This window comes from Mytilus edulis, chromosome 3 (assembly GCF_963676685.1).
Source record: "Mytilus edulis chromosome 3, xbMytEdul2.2, whole genome shotgun sequence".
Taxonomy (NCBI): Eukaryota; Metazoa; Mollusca; class Bivalvia; order Mytilida; family Mytilidae; genus Mytilus; species Mytilus edulis.
The window spans coordinates 12,999,062-13,022,658 of record NC_092346.1 but is presented as its reverse complement, the minus strand read 5'-3'; the positions used below and the strand labels follow the sequence as shown (position 1 = coordinate 13,022,658).

At 32.2% G+C, this 23,597-nt stretch overlaps 1 protein-coding gene across 1 annotated transcript; it reads right to left on the bottom strand.

Annotated features, from left to right (window-relative positions):
* Positions 1–22,306: 22,306 nt before the first annotated feature.
* On the bottom strand, positions 22,307–23,158 carry LOC139515047 (spore coat protein SP65-like). The gene has a single exon (XM_071304607.1). The coding sequence runs from the start codon at positions 23,156–23,158 to the stop codon at positions 22,307–22,309; it is 852 nt and encodes a 283-aa protein (XP_071160708.1).
* Positions 23,159–23,597: the final 439 nt, after the last annotated feature.

Genomic DNA, 23,597 nt, shown 5'->3' with positions numbered 1-23,597 from the left:
TGAATGTCGTACCGATTGGCGTTTTTTGGTACTCGTTTTTTTGTAAACTGGAATGGCATTAACATGTTTTATGATTCCCCTTATACTAGCATTAGGGATATCGAAGTATATATAGCTACTTCTGCTACCATTGGTTATGGTGGTTATTTCAAGGGGGAATGGTTTTGCACTCCTTGGCCGGAGGATTCATATTCCCCATATGAACAGAAATATTTCATGGCTTTTCTAGAACTATATCCTATAGTCGTTGCAGCCAGCTTATGTGGTCATTCATGGACTACTAAAAGAATCTTTTTTGGTAATAAAGGTCATTCCAGATAATTATTGATAATGAAACTGATGAGAACGCTTACATTGTATGCCTGTAAAAATAATTTTTGTTTTCGCGCCCAACACGTTCCAGGAGTTCAGAATAATATCAGTGACCCTCTTTCTTGTTTGCAGGTAAAATCTTTCTTTGGTTTTTTTTTTAATTTATTTACCTATATATGCCGTTTTTTAAAGAATATTTTCGTAAGAGAGAATAGTTACTATTTAAGGACTGCAAGATTCAACTCTTAAATAAATGGTTAGAATTTTGTCTTTATGGAAGGACCCTATCCCAGTTAATAAGTTTGATATAAAAATGCGAGAGTAAATTTCTAACTCTGATATGTAAACGCGAAACAAAAGTAAATAAAATAGAAAAATCGAAGTGTAAATAATTAGTGTGTTAAAGAGTCCCTCTGATGATTCTTTTTGAATTGTCTTCCGTTATCATTTTTATATCCTATTGAATACAGTTAAAAACGGCATATCATTTCATCAATTGCTGATTATATCCCTCTTACCAAACTTAAACAAAAGAGTCTTACTAATTATAGGAATTTAAGGTTAAAAGTCAAACGTTAATGACAGTGGAAAAATAATATTTAAAAAAGCAATCAACGTTAAACATTTGTATGTGTGAAAATAAAATAATGAAACACTTGTGAAAACAAACTTCAAAGTTATAATTATAGCTTTAAGCAAAATGAATATGGATTGATCAGCCCTACATCAGTAAAGAAAATTGTTCAATGACGTATGTAAGTATTGACGATGCGATCAAATTTATACAAAAATTAGGTCATTTTTCATTGTGCTCTTAATTTGAAATATAGTCCACTTTCAAACAATTAGCTATAGGTGTTAAAAAGAACCAGTGGCATTTATTTTGCATTAAATCGTGTGATGAATTCTATTTCTTTAATAGACCAGCCTTAGGTCGTAGGAGCTCGCAAATTATTTTTGATAACTTATCGTGAGATATTTGTTGGATTGCTTCTAACATCTACAAAATTTACCATATATATCACCTTTTAGACGATTTTTTTACTATGGATAAACCCAATTTTTGAGCAGAGAGAACTTTTCATTAATGACTTCTCTTATTAAAAGACTTAATATTCAACTTGCTAATTACACGGTTGTTGGCCCTTATACAGTTATTAAATATTTGGGTATTATACTTCATACGAAATCATTAAAGACCCACTTGCCTTTAGATCAGACAAGTCGCATCAGTGAATTTATCAAGAAGTTTTCAAACACATAATCTTGTACCAAAACGTGAAATTTTACAACTGTTAGGGCATTTCAATTTCGCCATGCGGGTTGTAAATCCAGGTCGTTCATTTGTGTCATATCTAATATCTGTATCAACAACTGTCAATGATATGAAAACCAAAATATATTTGACCGATGAATGTCGTACCGATTGGCGTTTTTTGGTACTCGTTTTTTTGTAAACTGGAATGGCATTAACATGTTTTATGATTCCCCTTATACTAGCATTAGGGATATCGAAGTATATATAGCTACTTCTGCTACCATTGGTTATGGTGGTTATTTCAAGGGGGAATGGTTTTGCACTCCTTGGCCGGAGGATTCATATTCCCCATATGAACAGAAATATTTCATGGCTTTTCTAGAACTATATCCTATAGTCGTTGCAGCCAGCTTATGTGGTCATTCATGGACTACTAAAAGAATCTTTTTTGGTAATAAAGGTCATTCCAGATAATTATTGATAATGAAACTGATGAGAACGCTTACATTGTATGCCTGTAAAAATAATTTTTGTTTTCGCGCCCAACACGTTCCAGGAGTTCAGAATAATATCAGTGACCCTCTTTCTTGTTTGCAGGTAAAATCTTTCTTTGGTTTTTTTTTTAATTTATTTACCTATATATGCCGTTTTTTAAAGAATATTTTCGTAAGAGAGAATAGTTACTATTTAAGGACTGCAAGATTCAACTCTTAAATAAATGGTTAGAATTTTGTCTTTATGGAAGGACCCTATCCCAGTTAATAAGTTTGATATAAAAATGCGAGAGTAAATTTCTAACTCTGATATGTAAACGCGAAACAAAAGTAAATAAAATAGAAAAATCGAAGTGTAAATAATTAGTGTGTTAAAGAGTCCCTCTGATGATTCTTTTTGAATTGTCTTCCGTTATCATTTTTATATCCTATTGAATACAGTTAAAAACGGCATATCATTTCATCAATTGCTGATTATATCCCTCTTACCAAACTTAAACAAAAGAGTCTTACTAATTATAGGAATTTTAGGATAAAAATCAAACGTTAATGATAGTGGAAAAATAAGATTTAAAAAAACAATCAACGTTAAACATTTTTATGTGTGAAAATAAAATAATAAAACATTTGTGAAAACAAACTTCTAAGTTATAATTATAGCTTTAAGCAAAATGAACCATAAATTAATTATGCGTTCGGAATGAAATCGAGTATGTTGTGTTTGATTTGTTTATATTGGCTTATAGGTTGCAATATATATGGATTGATCAGCCCCATATCAGTAAAGAAAATTGTTCAATGACGTATGTCAGAATTGACGATGCGATCAAAGTTATACAAAAATTAGGTCATTTTTCATTGTGTTCTTAATTTGAAATATAGTCCACTTTCAAAAAATTAGCTATATGTGTTAGAAAGGACCAGTGGCATTTATTTTGCATTAAATCGTGTGATGAATATTATTTCTCTAATAGACCAGCCTTTGGTCGTAGGAGCTCGCCAATTATTTTTGATAACTTATCTAGAGATATTTGTTGGATTGCTTCTAACATCTACAAAATTTAACATATATATCACCTTTTAGACGATTTTTTTACTATGGATACACCCAATTTTTGCGCAGAGAGAACTTTTCATTAATGACTTATCTTATTAAAAGACTTAATATTCAACTTGCTAAACGCAAGGTTGTTGGTCCTTATACAGTTATTAAATATTTGGGTATTATACTTCATACGAAATCACTAGAGACCCATTTGCCTTTAGATCAAACAAGTCGCATCAGTGAATTTATCAAGAAGTTTTTAAACACACAATCTTCAATCAAAACGTGAAATTTTACAACTATTGGTCATGGTGGTTATTTCAAGGGGAAATGGTTTTGTAATCCTTGGCCAGAAGATTCATATTCTCCATATGAAAAGAAATATTTCATGGTTTTGTTAGAACTCTATCCTATAGTCGTTGCAGCCATCTTATGGGGTTATTCATGGACAACTAAAATAAAGGTCATTCCAGATAATTATTGATAATGAAACTGATGAGAACGCTTACATTGTATGCTTGTAAAAAAATTTTTTGTTTTCACGCCCAACACGTTCCTGGAGTTCAGAATAATATCAGTGACCCTCTTTCTCGTTTGCAGGTAAAATGTTTCAAGATCCTTGCACCTTTAGCAGACAAAGTACCCCACAAGTTCCCGCAAGTCTCACGAGTAAGGTGGCATTAAAGTCTACCTTGTCAGATTTATGGCGACATGTGTTATCAAATAGAACATTTCAGACTTATAAAGTTGGATATCGAGCTTATACTGCACTTCTTTCTAGCAACTGGGTTGTCTTGTTACGTTAACTCATGCCTCCGATTTCTGATGATATTTTGATTTATTTTGTCGCACATTGTTACAAAAACTTGAGAATTTTACATACAACCTTTTAAATTGTATTTATGTGGATTTCGGTTTTATTATATCCAAAGTAACTGTGATCATCCGTTTGATTATACAAATTACTGTGGATTCATTTATTTTCGTAGGTATCAATTTTCGGGGATTGAGGAAAATTTACATTTTCGTGGATATTTGATTTCGTGGTTTTGCTTAAATCTGCATACAAGCTTATAATAAATTTGAAATTCGTTAAACTTTTGAATTCGTATCAATGAAATCCACAAAAATTGGTATCCCACGAATAATAGGGAATCCACAGTAAATGAATCGACACTCCATAGACTCAATATGATAACGCGCGCTGTCAAACGTATAAAAGGAGAGATTATCCAAAACCACGACTTCCTATTACTTTTCAAGTTCTAAGGAGAATTTACAATTCTCTTATAGCAGGTGTTTTCTATACCTTTACTAATTGCATGCTAGAAACAGCTTGTACAGTAGCGGTTTTTTTTATTCTTAGATGTGATGAATTTACAGTTTCTAAGCATTTTGATTCTACTGTTAATTTAAGTGTTACGGATGTTGAGATTCTTGATTCGTATGCTACTAGTATTCTACACCTTAAAATCTCTAAGACAGATCCTTTTCGTAAAGATGTGAGTATACAGCTTCACAAATCGAATCCTACACTTGTCTTTCTCTGCTATCAAAATATATATATCGCAAGCATAAAAGATAGATGATCATCTTTTTGTTTTTCAGATCAAATATTTTTCAAAGAGAATGGTAGCGCTATAGACAGGGACCTTTTTATCATAAGTCTAAGACATGTACTACGTATTTTTTGGTACAGCTCTAGCTTATACAATGGTCATTCCTTTAGAATTAATGCAGTGCATCGAGATACTACAGTAGATAGGACAGGTCAGATCGAATTTCCTGTCAACCACTGTTTCGCAAACATCTGTATTTCGTGTTAAATTACGCTTTACAACAGTTCAGGATTCAGGGAATTCGACGTAAAAAATATTTTCAAAATTAGCTGAGATGTTTTCCCAAGGGCAATACTATATTATTTATTTTTTTGTTATAAATTTTATATTTCTTTTATAATTGTCAGTTTTCTCTTTTGAAATTATTTGTTTTCAGTCAGACAGTTTGTCTCTGTTATAGCACCACCTTCCACTTAATTCCAGACAGCTTAATTTAACTTGGTACTTGTCAATTAAAATTGTATACCAGTTGCAACCTTCAAACGATAATGTATTCTAAATAGTTATCAAAGGTACCAGGCTTATAATTTGATACGCCAGACGCGCGTTTCGTCTACGTAAGACTCACCAGTGACGCTCAGATCAAAAAAGTTAGAAGACCAAACAAGTATAAAGTTGAAGAGCATTGAGGACTAAAAATTCCAAATGGTTTTGCAAAATACGGCTAAGGTAATCTATGGCTGGGATAAGAAAATCCTTACAATTTTCCTTTACAAACAAAGGTCTCCATGACATCAACTTGGGCAATATCCTTCAACAAAATTAGTTCAATCGAAAATACCTTCAGTCTGTACCAATCATTTCTTACACCTATACCAAACAAATTGCAGCTAAAATTGTCAATTACAAACACGTTTTGCAGGATCTCAATATTGACGACTTCAAATCTAAACCTCCTGATTGCACCTGTGCTAGTTTCCAATTCACGTATAACCCGGCTGGCCGCGTTATAACCGTGACCCCAACATTGTCAATAACACTTCCCTACGAAATGTGTTATCAATAGGTCCGAAACATCGTGAGCCTAAATCCATCAATTGGAAACACAAGTTCAAAATACTGATGTATTCAGGATTATGCCAGGCAATGGGTTAAACGCGAGAAAGAAGACGTAGATACTCTTTCTGAATGGATTAAGGCTGTGAGATCGTTGATACAAATCAGAATTAAGAAACTGAATGGGTATCTCAATACCCATGATACGTCAATCTTTAAAGACCCAAATGTTGCAAAACATTTGTCCTACCTCCTTGACAAATATGTTGTTGTCCCCACAGATAAAGCGCCAAACAACATTTTTTTTAGTGTAAATCTCATTACATAAACTGCTTGATAAATGATTTAGTTATTGACAATTCACTTTGAAACTCAACATATACCCCCATGATACTTACAGAGGAAATCATGGATAATCATAGGTTTGTTCTATGTTCCTTTTAAAGAAAATTCAACAAAAGAGGGACGAAAGATACCAAAGGGACAGTCAAACTCATACATCTAAAACAAACTGACAACTCCATGGCTAAAAATGAAAAAGACAAACAGAAAAACAATAGTACACACGACACAACATAGAAAACTAAAGAATAAACAACACGAACCCCACCAAAAACTAGGGGTGATCTCAGGTGCTCCGGAAGGGTAAGCAGATCCTGCTCCACATGTGGCACCCGTCGTGTTGCTTATGTGATTACAAATCCGGTAAATAGTCTAATACGGTAGGTCATATTCATGAAAGGGAAGGGGATTGTAGTTACGACGTAAGGAACATATCCGATATCATTTGTGAAACGGTTATTCCATAACGGTCAACCAACTCGTGATGGCGTCCGTAAAATTTACGAAGGGATGATTTCAACTTCACTATTTGGAACTCTTGGTTTAATAGCTTCCTTGTGAGCAGCAAACCTCTATCAAGAAAATCATGATAGGAAATGCAAGCACGGGAATATCGTATCAATTGGGAGATATATACCCCGTATGCAGGTGCTGCTGGAATGTTGGTACTTAGAAATGGAAAGTTCACAATTGGAAAGCTGAAATCATCTCTTTTGTCGTAAAGTTTTGTTTTCAACCGACCCTCATTGTCAATTTCTAGATGTAAGTCAAGATATGAAGCCGACTTAATTGTATCTGTAGTATCCTTTATCTCTAGTTCGATTGGATAGATGCGTTCCACATAGTCACCAAATTTTGAATTGTTTAGTGAAAGAACATCATCTATATAGCGGAAAGTAGAGTTAAAGGATATTGCTAACTTCTTGTCTTTCTTCCTAAGAAGTTCCTGCATGAAGTCAGCCTCATAATAATAAAGAAACAAGTCGGCGAGTAGAGGGGCACAGTTTGTTCCCATTGGAATGCCGACAGTCTGTTGAAAAACACGTCCTCCGAACGTAACAAATATGTTGTCAATCAAGAAATCAAGCATCTTGATAATATCAGTTTCAGAGAATTTTTTGTTTGAATCAGAGTGATTCTTTACAAAGTAGGATTTATCCCTCCCTAAGACGAGATACTTGTATCTACGTTGGCCATTCCTTTTTATGAAGCAAAGTAATACCAACTCTTTCAATTTGTCTTTTAGTTTGGAATGTGGAATACTTGTGTACAGAGTAGAAAAGTCAAATGTTTTAATACTGTTACAAGATGAAAGAGAGTTAGATTGTATGTACTCTAAAAGATCTTTTGAATTTTTAAGTATCCACATCTGATTCACGCCACCTCTAGAATAGGCAGTTTCACAATAACTTTGAAGCCCGTCTTTGATTGCTGATAAAATAGATGTTAATAATTTAGAAAGAGGTTTCGTGGAGCACTTGGAAGACCCAGCAATATACCGTTGTTTGTAAGGACACTTATGTAGTTTAGGTATCCAATACAGTGATGGAAGATCCAGTTCTTCATCTTTGGTTGAAATTCCAAAGGAACATAGAACAGACCTATGATTATCCAGGATTTCCTCTTTGGTAAGTGTCGTGAGGGTATATGTTGAGTTTCCAAGTGAATTGTCAATACCTAATTCGTTTATCAAGCAGTTGATGTAGTGACTTTTACACACAAAAACGATGTTATTTGGGGCTTTATCTGCGGGGACAACAACATATTTGTCATGGAGGTCGGATAGGTGTTTTGCAACATTTGGGTCTTTAAAGATTGACGTAGCATGGGCATTGATGGACCCATTCAGTTTCTTAATTCTGATTTGTATCAACGACCTCACTGCCAACAAAAGATGAAGAACTGGATCTTCCATCACTGTATTGGATACCTAAACTGCATAAGTGTACTTACAAACAACGGTATATTGCTGTGTCTTCCACAAAACCTTTTTCTAAATTATGAACATCAATGTTATCACACTAGTAACTGTTTTATACTGAAACGATCATTTTAAAACTGAACAACTCTCAAATGCCTGAAATTATCGCAAGGAAAAATGTCAAGATCTTTTTCAGTTGTTCAGTGCATGTTCAGTACACAAACTATCGTGATCGATTAAGTACCAGTCAGTAAGGGTTCAGGTAAGTAAGAAAGAACGCCTAGCGTTAAATCCAGTACTACCAGTTCTACTAGCACTATCCAGCCGGGTATACAGCTGTACGTATAAAGATTAGAATGGTGAAAAACACCGATAGCTTTCGAAATTATTTACGCTATGATTTTGCTTCATTTGTCTGCTGTCCGATTGAAAGTGTCCAATTGAAGTAACGTAAGTATTTATTTTGAAGACATTTTGACAGTTTCGATTGATATTTATTTACATTTCCCACTTTTCAAGAGTGTTTGTTTGATTTGTGAACACAGAATGATCATTAACTTTTGATATCGACGAATTTCATAAAAAAAGGGTGGTGTTGCTGTTCATTGAAATTCCCGTTCTTCGACATTTACATTTAAAACAAAATAATTTAAAATTAGCAGCCGATCATGGTATAAAATTTAGCCTAAGCATACAAATAATCATAGACAGCAAGGGCGGATCCAGTCATATCAAAGAGGGGGTCAAAACCAAGGATAAAAAGGGGGTCCAACCATATGCCCCAATTCAAAAGTATAATATTGATCGTAAAAAAAGGGGGTTCCAACCACTGGGAACCCTCCCCCTGGATCTGGCACTGGGCAGCTCAGCGGGTATCAATATTGACAAGCATGACAGGGGAGCTGCCTATTGGACCTCGACCTATATATCTATAGGTGAGCCTCCTCTTAAGTGTTTTGATCATGTGATTACTTGGCCGTTTCTATAGTGATTATTTAAAAACCAGACCACCAAATATTTCATAATTATTTGATTTTTTGACAATCTAGGACTGTTTTCATGGTATTTTTGATTTTTTTATTATCTTGTTTAAAGTAAATGTTAATGATTATGTCATGCTATATATATGTTTGTTTTTATTTTTTGTTTGCAACAGGATGTCATCATCATTTATTTTCTATCCGATCTATTGCTTTGATATTTGGGAAATTGCGTATCTTGTTATTATCTTACATTTTTATTAGTAAACAGTATGAATATAAAATATCTTTATTGTGTAGACAATGTCAAAGTAGGTTTCAAGAACAAATACACAAACAAAAGCAAACATCTTTTCAATATAAACTCATTATAAATTCCATGATTAAAAATTTGTATGTCAGACGCGCGTTCCGTCTACAAAAAACTCATCAGTGACGCTCGAATCAAAAAAGGTAAAACTGCCAAATAAAGTACGAAGTTGAACAGCATTGAGGATCCAAAAGTCCGAAAGGTTTTGTCAAATACAACTAAGTTAATATATTCCTCGGACCAAAAAATATGCCTTAATTCAAACAACATATTATGTAAAAAATATGATGTGGTATGACTGCCAATGAGACCACTCTCCATCCAAGTCACATTGTGTAAAAAGTAAACAATTATGGATCTAAGTACGGCTTTCAACACGGAGCCTTGGTTCACACAGAACAGCAAGCTATAAAGGGCCCCAAAACGACAAGTGTAAAACAATTCAATCAGCAAAACTAACGGTCTAATCTATACAAAACACGAGAAACGAGAAAACACATATGCACCACATCAACAAACGACACCCACTTAACAAATTGTATTAAAATGATGAATGATCATCATTATATATATGTTTTCCTTTTTCCAAATAGCTGAATCTTTGGTTTCTACAAAGTCAAATTGATGAAGAAATTATATCGCAATTATTCACTACATCATAAGTCAGAATCCTCGTGTTCGACTAATATGTTGCATATTTCAGTAAAGGTGTTTTAAACAAAAACATAGAGACTATAGATAAACTACACGATGTTTATACAAAGCAATGCACGTAACACAAATGTGATATACAGCACAAAAAACGACAATACAGATACATATAGCATGTGACATTTTTGTGGGCGCCAACCCTCCATTAATCAGGGACAATGATGTAACAGCACAACAGACGTTAAAAGTATATAGCATAAAGGTACGTATGTTGTGCAAGTATACAATAATACAAAGATACATATGTTGACGAAATCAAACAATTCAGTAGAAATATATAAATATGTTTACATGTTAAAAAAGTGAAGTGTATATCAAAGGGAAGAGTATATACGCATCCCAATAATATAAAATACACTAAGTTTAGATCAGAAAGTACTCACAGTTATTGGCAGATAGTTAAAGACCAATTACAATAACAGCTGATAAAAAACAGCATGTATCTTAGACTTAAATATCTACCAGTACACATCCAACATCCAGATCGGGTAAGCTACAATGGGAGGGGTACTGGCTGAAATTCTCATAGAAAGTGTGTACCATTCAAAAGAGGTTAGACATATATCAATCTTAATGCTTGTTAATAACACATGCAGCTAAATCCTTTTATGACGGACACAACAATGATATTAAGCAGTGGATTAATGACAACAATTGCATTTATGATGTGATTTCGCACTTAATTTTGTAAATCATTGACGAAACTTACAGTTTTATTAAATTTCACAACACAGTAAACACAAATAAATTGGTCATATTGAATAACAGCAAAATTACCCTTCAATGGTTAAATTAATCACCCATGAAGTCTTTTTTCCAAATGAAGACCAATTTTTCAGAGATAAAATATAAAACTAGTATTGTGCATTGTATCGCACCTGTGTATAACATTAGCATGCGTTTCACAGACCTAACGATTGAAGACCGGATATATGACTTTAATTAGTAAAGCACTAATAATACAGTGGAAATCTGGTTAGACAAAAAACAAGGTAAATGAGCAGCAATATATGAGTTGCAGATAAAAAAAAAAAGGATATAAACACAACTATGAATAAATATCAACAATATACTCGGCTTTAAACATTGCAATGTTGAGTTATTTAATCATGTATACTAACAGTATCCTAGAACTGTTTTTAAATCTGCGACGAATCTGACGAATTTTCGGGATTTACCATCATGTGGTATGTTCAAAGCCGAATATGAGTATGTTTTATTTCAATTGTAAAGCAGAAGCAGAAGCAATGGAAAATAATGAACACAATATGTTCTCTGTACCGCTATTATTTTAGCATACTAGTACTGTAAAAGAATTGTCGTACACATAGCCATTCGCATGTTTGTAAATTCCGTTGAATTTTGAATGTTTTAAATAACCACTTTAAACTTGAATTGTTCTTTTGTGTAATGAATTTCATTTAACACTAATCGAGTGATATGGTTTTTTTCGCAGTCGAGAAGAGAAAAAAGTTTGACTTCGTCATTGATTGGCGTTGCTTAGGAAAACAGCGAGATTATTGATGGTCTTTTAAACACGATTTTTTTTCAGCTGCTTATCATTTTATGCTTGTTGGATGTCAAAAAGATCGTACCTGAAGAAAACTATTTCGTTTAAAAAAAACTATCAATAATCTATAAATCATACAGGACAAAATCAGGGTGTGGGTACAAAATCTAGAATTGCAAGGAAGGCAACAGATAAGATAAGAACCGTTATACCGACGCATCCGATGTAAAACGATGATTTCCTGGAATCTGATGCGCTTATGTGTCGTCTTTTATATGATGATAGCGTCTTCTTATCTAATCTTAATGGAGTAGTCGGGATACTAGTGGGTGGTCGGTCAGATGGACTGGTTGAACCAACAATTGTAGTCGACATTTGTGTAGAAACTTTAGTAGTCCGCCTTGTAGTAGTTTGAAAATTGTCTGTAACAGAAAAAATATGTAAACACAATGCTAAAATATTATAACAAATAAAAGCAAATTCCAAAGTTAAGTAAAAATGTGAAAGTCCATGACAACGGCAGAAACAAACGCTCGACTTTATTATAAAGCAACAGATAAAAGACCAGAAACTTCTGTCATATTCAAGATTATATTTAATTCATTTTTTTTTACTGACGTAAGGGTTAACGTATTCAAGGTATTGAGCTACACACAACATGCACTACATAGACAATTAAAAGTTCGATATAAATATTTTGAATGTATTTTTTCACAACAGTTGGACTGTACTGAGTCAAACATAAACGATAGTCGATTGTGCATTGAAATAGTAGGGTGCTTCAATAACAGTATCTGATTTACGTTACGCTTTAAGATTTTAAACGTTTAAAATGAAATAATAATCCAAAACAGGATAATATTCGTGTCTCTGATGTTTTGGAAACATTTTCGTATATTCATAAACATATTCATATAGATAAGAGTTTCGCTAATGATAGGCACTCTGTCCGCTAAAGTAACGTCGTAATTTTACTATCTGCCGTCATACACTATTTAGTTTTGTATTGCCACTTGTTATCGCAATTCCAAATAGAATTATTGGGTTGAGATAGAAATAATTAGATGCAAAAGTAAATGAATCTTTAAAATAAATTTACATGGTATTATATTTATTGATACACAAGAAATGAAATTTGCGTCCTGTCAAACAAAACGGTAATTTTTAGACAACGTTACACTTTTCGTTTATTTTATCGGAACAAACATTATTTTATTAAGCTGGCGCGCCATCTATAAACAGCGGATATTTATAGCAGAAGACTCATTGTGATGGAAAAGTTTCAGAGATTGTACTGTCTGATGCTCCTATCGTTCGGTAGGTTAATTAATTAGCCCTGTACGTTTAAGATTTATCTTTCTCTCGAAAACGTACGTACATAAATTGGAGCTTTTCATGGAACATACTTGAGAACTTCGTTGAAATGATTACAAAACGTTAGCTTGATCTGGCTTTCTAATGAACAGCGCGAACCAGGCAAACTAAAGATGTTGATACTTTTTACGGCATTAGTCGACAACGTTGTGAAATACTTTGTAACGTTTCCTCATTTGACGATTTGTGTAAATCCGTCAAAATGAAAGGCATTTGTTTTGCCCAAAAATTGTAAACAATCACCTCAAAAAGTATTGCAACCCGGCACCAAAGAAGCTGTGTATGTTTTATATTTATTACTTTGGATTGTTAAAAGTAATAAAGAAACATCTACGTCAAATTAAAACAGCATACTCTATATAATATCTGATTGAAGACGGAGACCCGAGTTGTTTGTCAGACTGTCTATTTATATCACGAGAAACTATATAGTCTGTTTCTTTTTAACTTTCACTTTACTGTCTTTATAGGCTCGGGGATGTGTGTTATTTTTACGAGAATTTGAGGCAGTGATTGTTGGACCTCACACTATAACAAACTGCAGTTAAACATGCCACCTTCAATTTTTTGCTATATAATTCAGATAGAACTACCAAGAAAAAAGATTAAAAAAATGAAAAATATTTTGAAGGCATTTTTTTTTTTTTTTTTTTTGCTTCAACATGTTCAGAAACAGTATCATTAGACTCAGATTTAACACAGCTGTATTTGTTTAAATAATTCGTTTTCATGAAGTGCTCTCCTTTTTGTTAACATAAACAAGTATTTGTTTGTCCTTATATTAGATGAATTGCTGAGATTAAAGAATATATATTTAAAAAACATGTGCACTTTTAAAAAGAGACCACAAATTAAAAACAACTAAATTAAAAAATAAAGACCAAATAAACAATGATACTGCTTCAGACATTGTAACTCACAAAAATAAAAAAAGATATGATGATGCTATTTGATTTTTCAATTATTTGTAAGTAATACTATGCTTTATATAAATATTTTTGTCAACACATGTATCAAATATTTACTATATTAAAAGCAAGTTCCTGAGTGCAAAAAAACAACATATAAAGGTGTCCAATTTCTAATTATTCTGTCACATATGTAATTTATGTCAATGGATAATTGATGTTTAACGCCACTTTCAGCATTACGTACTATTTGGTAGTAGTCGGTTGAGTGAGAAAATAATGCTTGTAGAGAACCAAGATCCAAGATAGTTAAACTGACAAGCTATGTCAATTAAGATTGTAGTCACACTGAAAGGCTAAGTGTGTGCTTCGAAATTCACAACCTTTGTGTCGACAGGATAGTGACAGAGAAGTTATTTACTTAAAACCATTCAGCCACTGAAACCAATTTCAACGAAACAGTAACACAACAATGTGGCATAGAAAAACATATTATCTTTAGTTAAGAAAATGTCTGTGCTAAGTCAGGAATATGACAGGAATATGACAGTTGTTATCCATTAGTTTGATAAATTAGATGTGTTTTAGGTTTTGATTTTGTCATTTTATTGTGGTTTTTCCTTTTTGAATTTTCCTCGGAGTTCATTTTTTTATTATTTTTCTTTTTGCCAAAAATTTATATTGGCAAACATACACAAAATCAGCATTCAATTATATACAAAGGCCAATGAAATAGCCATTATTAGGACCCCTGATGATCATAGTATACGTACAACTCGGAAATAATATTGTCATGGAGAATGAGTCAGAGTTAATTTCAAACTTCCCATATACTATTTTAGAAACCAGTGACAAACCCAAATTTTGTTTGATAGCTTCAATGTGAACAACAAGTACAAGCTGACAAAACAATTGTATTGCAAAGTGAAATCCTAGACCTTTGTAAAGTACCTCTGATATCATTTTTCGTTGTTGTTGTTTTATTATGAATTCGATTCAAACGTCCTGTTTATTGCACGTGGTTGTCGTAGCAAAATTATTTAGATGGTCGAGAAGTTAAAAATCATTTATGTTTAAATATCTGACCACTATTTTCTTGTAATTCTTAATTGTTATTTCAACTCAATTGATATGCACGAATTTAAATTTACTTTGGTTTAATTTAAATACATTTCAATTTTAACAATAGATAGAAGTGATTGGTTCGATGAATATCTTTAAGCAATTCAAACATTTTTGTATACGGTGGCTTTAAGAAACATTGTGATATTGTATTATTAAACATGTCTTACAGTGGTTTCAATAATATTGGATTTAAAAACAAAAATCATCTACTGCAAAATATCAATGTTCACTCTTTATAATTATGATCTAGCTACGATTTAAACTACAATTTGTCATAATCGATTGATAAACAGAGCTTTTTCTTCAACAATGGCAATCGTACATACCAATTTCTTAATTAGGTCATGAGATATACTTTAGAAGAACCACGCAGATTTCAAAAAGCAGATACATTCGAGATTACATTAACTCTCAATATCAAAGAAAAGATCAAAACATTTATCCGACCTACTAGTTTCGTTAAATTAGTTATTTCAAGTCGATTGATATTCACGAACTCCGTTAAATATGGATTTTTAAGTGTCACGATATGATCAATTATTATTTAAGTGACAAGTGGCATAATCTTGAACTGTAAGTCTTTAAGAAGGTTTTTGAGTACTTGAAAGAATGGCCCGGTAGAAATGCACTAAAAATAACAATAAGTACAGCAGCTGTTTGTTGAAATATCAATTCATCAATTGTTACTACTTTGTTATCATCATAATTGTTTTCATCAATAGTATGCGTACAACATGACATTCGAAAGTGCATTGATAGCCCAAAATGTCTTTTTATCAAAATTTGAGAATGAAAATTTGGATCTTATTTATCAATTTGTACCACTTTATAATCTGGAATTTGTAGAAGAAAACAGAACATATTTTCACACTAAACACAATACAGAAACTTTTGTCTGAATCATAGATAACCGTAACGGTATATATAAACAAATGTAAAATTAATTGCAATTTGGGTACCCTCAAGTTTTGACAGGCTTTTGACCCAAATTATTATTACATTGATAAAAATCCTATGTAGATGTGTATGACTCTCAGTGCCAATGTAGACTTTATAATCGTAAACCAACATTATACCTTAATTCTGAACGAAATAATCTACCTCAGGAATAGATTACCTTAGCTGTATTTGGCAAAACTTTGGGGAATTTTGGTACTCAATGCTATTCAACTTCGTACTTTATTTGTCCTTTTTAACCTTCTTAGATTCGAGCCTTACTGATGAGTCTTTTGTAGACAAAACGCGCGTCTAACTTAAATACATAATTTAATTCTGGTATCTATGATGAGTTAATTGAGATGCAAAGAAAGCGGAATACCGAAAATGTGTCGTTTGTTATGGTAAATATAATTTTACTCTTATTGAGGCATCCATACATTGAAGTTGTATCGATGTGCTAATACCACTATTAGAATTTATCCACAAAATAGATAACAAACAAATGCGGAGGTAGTGGCATGAATAAAGGCAACAGTAGTATACTGCTGTTCAAACTCATAAATCCTTGGACAAAAAACATGTACCATGAACAACAAAAGAGAAAAACCGGTAGCTATGGACGAATCACCTGCCTTATGAATCCTGACTTAAGGAGGTTCGCTACTCAGTTTTAAATTAACAAGCTTTTCATAACACCAGTATATATTGACAGGGGATAATTTCAGGAAGCAAAAGACAAAAAAAAAAAAAATAGGTCAATGTGCTTGTTTTCGAGATATTAGCCTTTGAAATTTTGGCGGGAAAATAGTTTCTCTTGATTTTTTTTTGCTTTATCATTGACATGTTTTGGTGCTACTACTATCCAAAAACAGTAAGGATTTTATAAGACTTTTACAGATTGCTTATAATTATACATGTAAAAGATTTATAAAAAGAAAAATGGGGGTCAATAGGCAAATTGTTTTAAGGCACTCAAATGGATAACACCAGAGGATTACAAAAATCTGACAAAAATTCCAAAACATGACTAGCGAACATCCTTAAACTATTTTATATCGTTTAATATTTGTCAATTTTTGAAATCTTCTGGTGTTGATTTAACGGTCATGTATTTTACTATTGTATGTTTCGTTGTGTCAAATGCATGAACACAGCAAATATGAGAATTGCAACTTACATATAGGGACAAGATGTTTGAAGCTTTGCAGTCTATCTCATTCATACCAAAGTAAAAATATGTGAGAGTCGTTTTACGTGTACATTAATGTGTTTCCGATTAATGCATTATATATGTCTAAAATGAGGGGGACATTTGTCTAGTTGATTTAATGTTTAATGTATAAAAGACGAAGTTGACAATAGTTTTTGTATATAGAAATAAGAAGATGTGGCATGATTTTTGTTGAAATAACTATCCATTAGAAATTGCCGGAAGAAGATTTACATAAATCATTACTGATAAACCTATTTTTGCCGATATCTATTTCACGTGGCTCAGTACTTGTACATCCCGTCATTGAGTTATTTTGTAATTGTGCTATAGTAATTCTTGTATTTTTGATTTTCGTTTTTGCTAATGCGCTTTGTCTATACACTTTTTTGTTTATCTGTCTTGACATATTTGCTTGTTTTAAAAGCGATAAGGATAATCATGATTATAACATAGCATTGTTGACTGCTGTACCCTTATCTTTGACATTTTTACCTATTATGTCTGTTTGTTTTGTTTACACGTCTTTGTCAATATAATGAAATCATATGCGGCTGTCATACAAGTGAGAGTTTAAGCTGGTTACAAAACATATTAATCAACCAATTTGAGCGTTTTTAAAATAAATGATTAAAACAAACTTAATGCATTGTAGAGTAATTTGTTTCTTTTTTTCAAAAGAGTGGACTAAAAGAGGGGAAAACGACAACAAAGAGACATTTAAACGTATAGTTAGAAAACTTAAAATGCCATGGCAGCCAAGAAAAAGACCAAACACAGACAAATTACAACTTAGACAACTAAAGCATAAAAAGGATGGACTCCACCAAATAGCAGGATTCCTCTTTTTCCATTTTCATGTACATATCGTCAATTTCATATTTTAAATTTGGGTTTATCATATTTATGAAGAAATACACCTTAAATCCTTATACATCTCTCAACTATATTACAATGAAGAAAAAGTCAGGAATATAAATCACAGTTGTTTTCCTTTCGTTTGAATTAATTTGAATTGATTTTTGGTGCTTTAACGCCACTTTTAAACACCGCATTAAGGCTATTTTGTGGCGGCCAGTTTGTATTGGCGGATCCGGAGGATGCCGGAGTGCCAAGAGACAACCACCGACCTTCGATATATAGGACAACTGACAATCCTAGTCTATTCACATTATAGTCGAGTGCACCCACACTAGCGGGGTTAGAACTCGATCACAACCTCAGTGTTGACTGGTTAGTGATTTCAGTAGTAACTCCTTAGACCACTCGGCCACCGAGGCCCCCTCCTTTCGTTTGATGTGTTTGAGATTTTGAATATGCCATTTGATTAGGGACTGTCCGTTTTGAATTTTCCTCGGAGATTAGTATTTTTTGTGAATTTTTCTGTTAATGAATTACACTGCTTTTGTGCCGATATGCACCGATATATAACAAAAACAATCATGTACTCATGCTTTCTATTACTATAGTTTTAAAGTAATTATATTTCAGGGACTTATAATTAAAAATGAACATAATTTAAAGAAATATTTTACTTACTATAAAAACATTCTTCCAGCTTACAGTAACAGCAGAATGTGCGACTTCATGCAAAGGTATGGGTTATTCCAATTATTAAAAACTAAGTCACAACCTTTATTTGTTTTCTTTTTTTTTCATGATTTGTTTTGAATTTTATCATTATTCTTTTGTCATTCTTGTGTATCATACTGAACTATACATGCTACTTGATTCAAGTTTCTGTAAATTATAAATTGTACGGCAGACGATTTTAAAAAAACAATTCGGAATTACAGTCATAATCTCTTACTATTCTCCTTAGTAAAGTATGTTAAGGTTTACTAGTTACGCTCAAAATCTGTATAAGCAGTTGCCATTCTCAAATTTGAATGAAAATAAGGAGACGTAGTATTATATGAGAACCAATGGGTAAACATTGTCATGGAGACCAAACGAAGTAGTAGTTTTTAAGTATAGTTCAACGTCAGGCTTTCAACAATATACGTTTGATAGTATCAGTGTTTGTTAATATGCTGTCTAAAACTGTTTGAGGAGTGTTTTGTAAGGTAACAAAATAAACATGGTGAGGATACAATTCAAGGCAAAATGAAAACAATAATAACATTCATGACATTTAATATTCTTTCTGGTACAGAAATCGTTTAAAACATTATATAGATCAAATTACAACGAAAAGTGCTATTTACAATGTCTTGCTAATAGAAGGTAATCAAAATTATCACTAATGTGAATAAAACCGGTCAAATTACATGAATTTTTGGTTGTTTTAAAAAAGAGGGACGAAAGATACCAAAGGGACAGTCAAACTTATAAATCGAAAAAAAAACTGACAACGCCATGGCTAAAAATGATAAAGACAAACAGACAAACAATAGTACACATGACATAACATAGAAAACTTAAGAATAAACAACACGAACCCCAATAGTCTTAAATATATAACATGACAACATAAAATGCACAAATCTACTGTAAAAAGTAAGCTGTTTATCTTAGTTTAATAAAACTTTAATTTCCTTATTTGAATTCTTGTTGCACTTAAAACATAATGAATAAATTTAAGTTATAGTTCGACTTGGCATATTTATGATCTCAAATTTTTTTAATATATTAGTTTTAGACCCAATTTTATATTCAGAAGTACTTTTTAAGCCTCCCGCATTTGTTTTAAACTATCGTTCCAGATGTAAAGATAAGGGTCTATACTTTGCTACCGTTCAGTATGCACATAGCTAGGCTCTTGGTTCAAAATGGAGCAAAAAAATAAAAAATATACCTGAGTCCAATCCCAAAGGTCTAAATAAGTGATATATATATATAAAATAAAAGTTTTATTTCAATTAAGATTTATGTATAATTCAAACATGGATACCACTGGTAGTGCTACACAATATTTTCAAGGAGTTTATTTACAAGTTAAGTCATAACAGGAACAAATTAGGTTCATGATAATGTTGATGTGAGCACTTAATCCTTAATTTTACATATCATGAGTTCAAATGGTGAGTTCTGACAGAAATCGGGGGTAATTAAATTATCTAAATTACTATGAACTCATTGTGTGTGACGTCGAGGATTTTGTTCACTAATACATTTATTAGCAAAAGTCGAAATATAGCACAGAAAATTACATCAGGATGGTTTTGTTTGTCAGGTCAAAGAAATTTGCAAGAAGGTATCAGGTTGAATGTTTACTCAGGTGTTAACATTCATTTCCCTATTACATAACAGACTTACACTTATCAAAGAAAAAATACATATAAACAACTGATAATTTAAATAAGATTAGTACATCACATCAAACATAAATTAATTTACTCTAAAAAAAATATTTTCAAAGTATCAGAACACAATAGAAACATGTAACAAATGACAATTAAACATATTCAGGACCATTTCTCATAATTTTGTATAAAGTGCTATTTACAACGTCTTGCTTATTAACGGTAATCAATATTGTTACCAATGAGAATAAGGCATTTATAACCGGTCCAATTACATGACTTATTGGTTGTATCAACAGTGTTAAATACATAACATATGCACACATTTACTGTAAAAAGTAAGCTGTAGATCTTGACTCAATAGAACTATCCTAATTTTAATTCTTGTTGTACTTCAAACATAATGAATACAGTTAATTTATAGTTTGACTTGCCATATGCATGACTTCTCATTGTTTTATATATATATATATATATATCAGTATTTTACCCGATTTTATATTCAGAATTAGTTGTTAAGCAATGATGTATGTCTAGATTGTGTATAGAAATCATGGTTACAAAAAATTGATTTACAAAAAGTCTCATCCGGTCTTGTTTCTTTAAGAGTATATGCGATTCCGTTCATTTTTGTTTTTAATCTGGTCTATTCCAAATCCGTTAACAAGATTTGAACATCGATAAAAACTGTAGCATGAGTTTTTGGAAACATATGAATACAAAAAAGAATGTTCATAGTGAAATGAAATAAATCTAAAATAAGCTAAAAATATAAGTAGGTTATAGAGTTCCTTTTCCAGATATTTATATTTTTTAAATGGCGGGAAAAAGCTAGTCGGACTTTTTTTAACTTATATTGGCAATGGTATTTTTGGGGTCTGGAATCGAAAAAAAAAGAAATCTATAATCTTCTTTTGATTTTGGTCAATGACTTTGTATGAGCTATTGAAGTCTTATATGAAAAGAAAAATGAACGTTAAGGGGCAAAATATTTTACCCTTTTTCGAAGTAAAAATACCAACGAGTCCGAACATCTGAATTTTTTAACCAGACCGTAACACATAAATCTGTTTTGCCACATAGACCACTGATTGTAAACATTCATTCAGGGGATGCATTATCTTAAAGTCAGAACTCCTATGTTAATTTTTTGTTAAAGTTTTGGCAATACACCGAGCAATGAACATAATGAATGAGAGAATGATTAATTTAGGTAGCCCAATAAGAATATGCAGACAAGCTATCAAAATAAAAATCACTGCAATGCATAGACATGTTGTTTGTTTTTGTTTCTCATTATGTAATTTTCAATACATGTTACGCGTTTTGTTAACTGTTGCAGAAATCTAAAAAAAAACATAATGAAGTGCTCTATACGATATTGGACTTGAAACTCCAATTAAACTTTCATATTCTGTAATTTTTTGTATTCAATTAATTTTCTTTACAAACAAATTTTACAAATAACTGGTCACCAGCCCAGTAGTAAATACTTCGGTAAAGCAATAACATACTAACGTATACATTGTGTTGTTTAAATTCACTATTACAAAACTTTAAAAAAAATATTTAAAGTTTTATATAATCACCATATAGGGCTCTGATTTGTTATCCGATTTTCCTAATGTATTTTGCCTTTTTTGTTTATTAGCTCTTCATTTTTAAATTAGTTTTGGAATTTCAAATACTGTGGCGTTAAAGGCCACTGAAGACACATTAAATGTAGAAATGCACATCTAGTGCAGACATTTGATACCCTTAATGTTATTTTACAATTTTTATTAAAAATTTAAGAAATTAAAAATTGTAATCTCAAATTAAATGCTGAGTTAATAGCCTTAAATGTATGATATTCCCATCCGAATTAATTTTCATATAGCAGACATACTCTTTGGAAATGATATGGTAAGCAAATTTAAGTGGCATTAAAAGAACCTGTTTATAAAATACAAATAATATATACAGATATGCTGTTGAAAACATTTTTGTTTCTAAATTAGAGAAAATTCAAGCTCTTGGTACAAAGTCTAAAATCACAACGAAAGCACAGGAAACGACAAGAACAGTAATACCAACACATCCGATGTAAAACGAGGATTTTCGAGGATCCGATGCGCTCTGGTATCTCCTTTTATATGAAGATAGCGTTTTCTTATCTACTTTATATTGAGTAACTGGTGTACTGCTGGTTGTTGTGCCGAAAGATTCTCCACACTTACATGTACGGGATTTTGTGCAATATTCGGTACATCCGTCAGATGTTGTACCCTCAGCTGGTGTATCCTCAGTTGCTGTACCGTCAATTGTTTGACCCTCATTTGTTGAACTTATAGTTGTTCGACCCTCAGTTGTTGTACCCTCAGTTGTTTTAGCTTCAGATGTTTGACCTTCAGTTGTTTGACCCTCAGTTGTTGTATCCTCAATAGCGTGACCTTCATTTGTTGTACCGTCAATTGTTAGACCCTCAGTTGTAGTACCCGCAGATAGTGTACCATCAGTTGTTGTACCCTCAGGTGTTTGAGCCTCAGTTGTTTGATCCTCAGTTGTTGTAACCTTAGTTGTTTGACCCACAGTTGTTTGACTCGCAGTTGTTCTATCCTCAGTTGTTGTACCCTCAGTTGTTTGACCCGCAGTTGTTTGACCCTTAGTTGTTGTAACCTTAGTTGTTGTAACCTTAGTTGTTGTACCATTAGTTGTTGTACCCTCAGTTGTTGTACCATCAGTTGTTGTACCCTTAGTTGTTGTACCATCAGTTGTTGTTAAACCAGTTGTTGTACCATCAGTTGTTGTACCATCAGTTGTTGTACCCTCAGTTGTTGTACCCTCATTTGTGGATGTTTTGTCTGTAAAAAGTAGCATATTTGTTTTAACAAAATATAAAGTTGACATAAGTGTGGAAACCTCGGTTTAAGTTGTGGTTGTAGAGTGGTCAGACTATTGTACTATTGTACTATAATTTGGCATGAAATATTTATAATTTTTCCAAAACATCAAATTTGTCAAAATCAACCTTCGCAAAATAGGTATTTCCTGACATATTAATTTTTTGTTTGTCCTTTCTTATGACCATAACAACTGTCAATACTACAGGTGGATTTCAAATTTATTTAATTTTGTTCCACATATTTATCACACACAAACGCACAGACACATTTATAATATGTTTAAATGTCTACCAAATATAAATATACAAATGAAAAATCAATTTTATGTGAGAGATTGTCCTTGGTCAATGCTATATATTTATGATGTATTCTGAATATATTGCCTTGCATCTTGTTTATTTTGTCAACCATTT

Bases quoted from the DNA above. Each gene is read 5' to 3' on its own strand.
- LOC139515047 (XM_071304607.1), bottom strand. From the start codon at position 23,158: ATGCTACTTTTTACAGACAAAACATCCACAAATGAGGGTACAACAACT.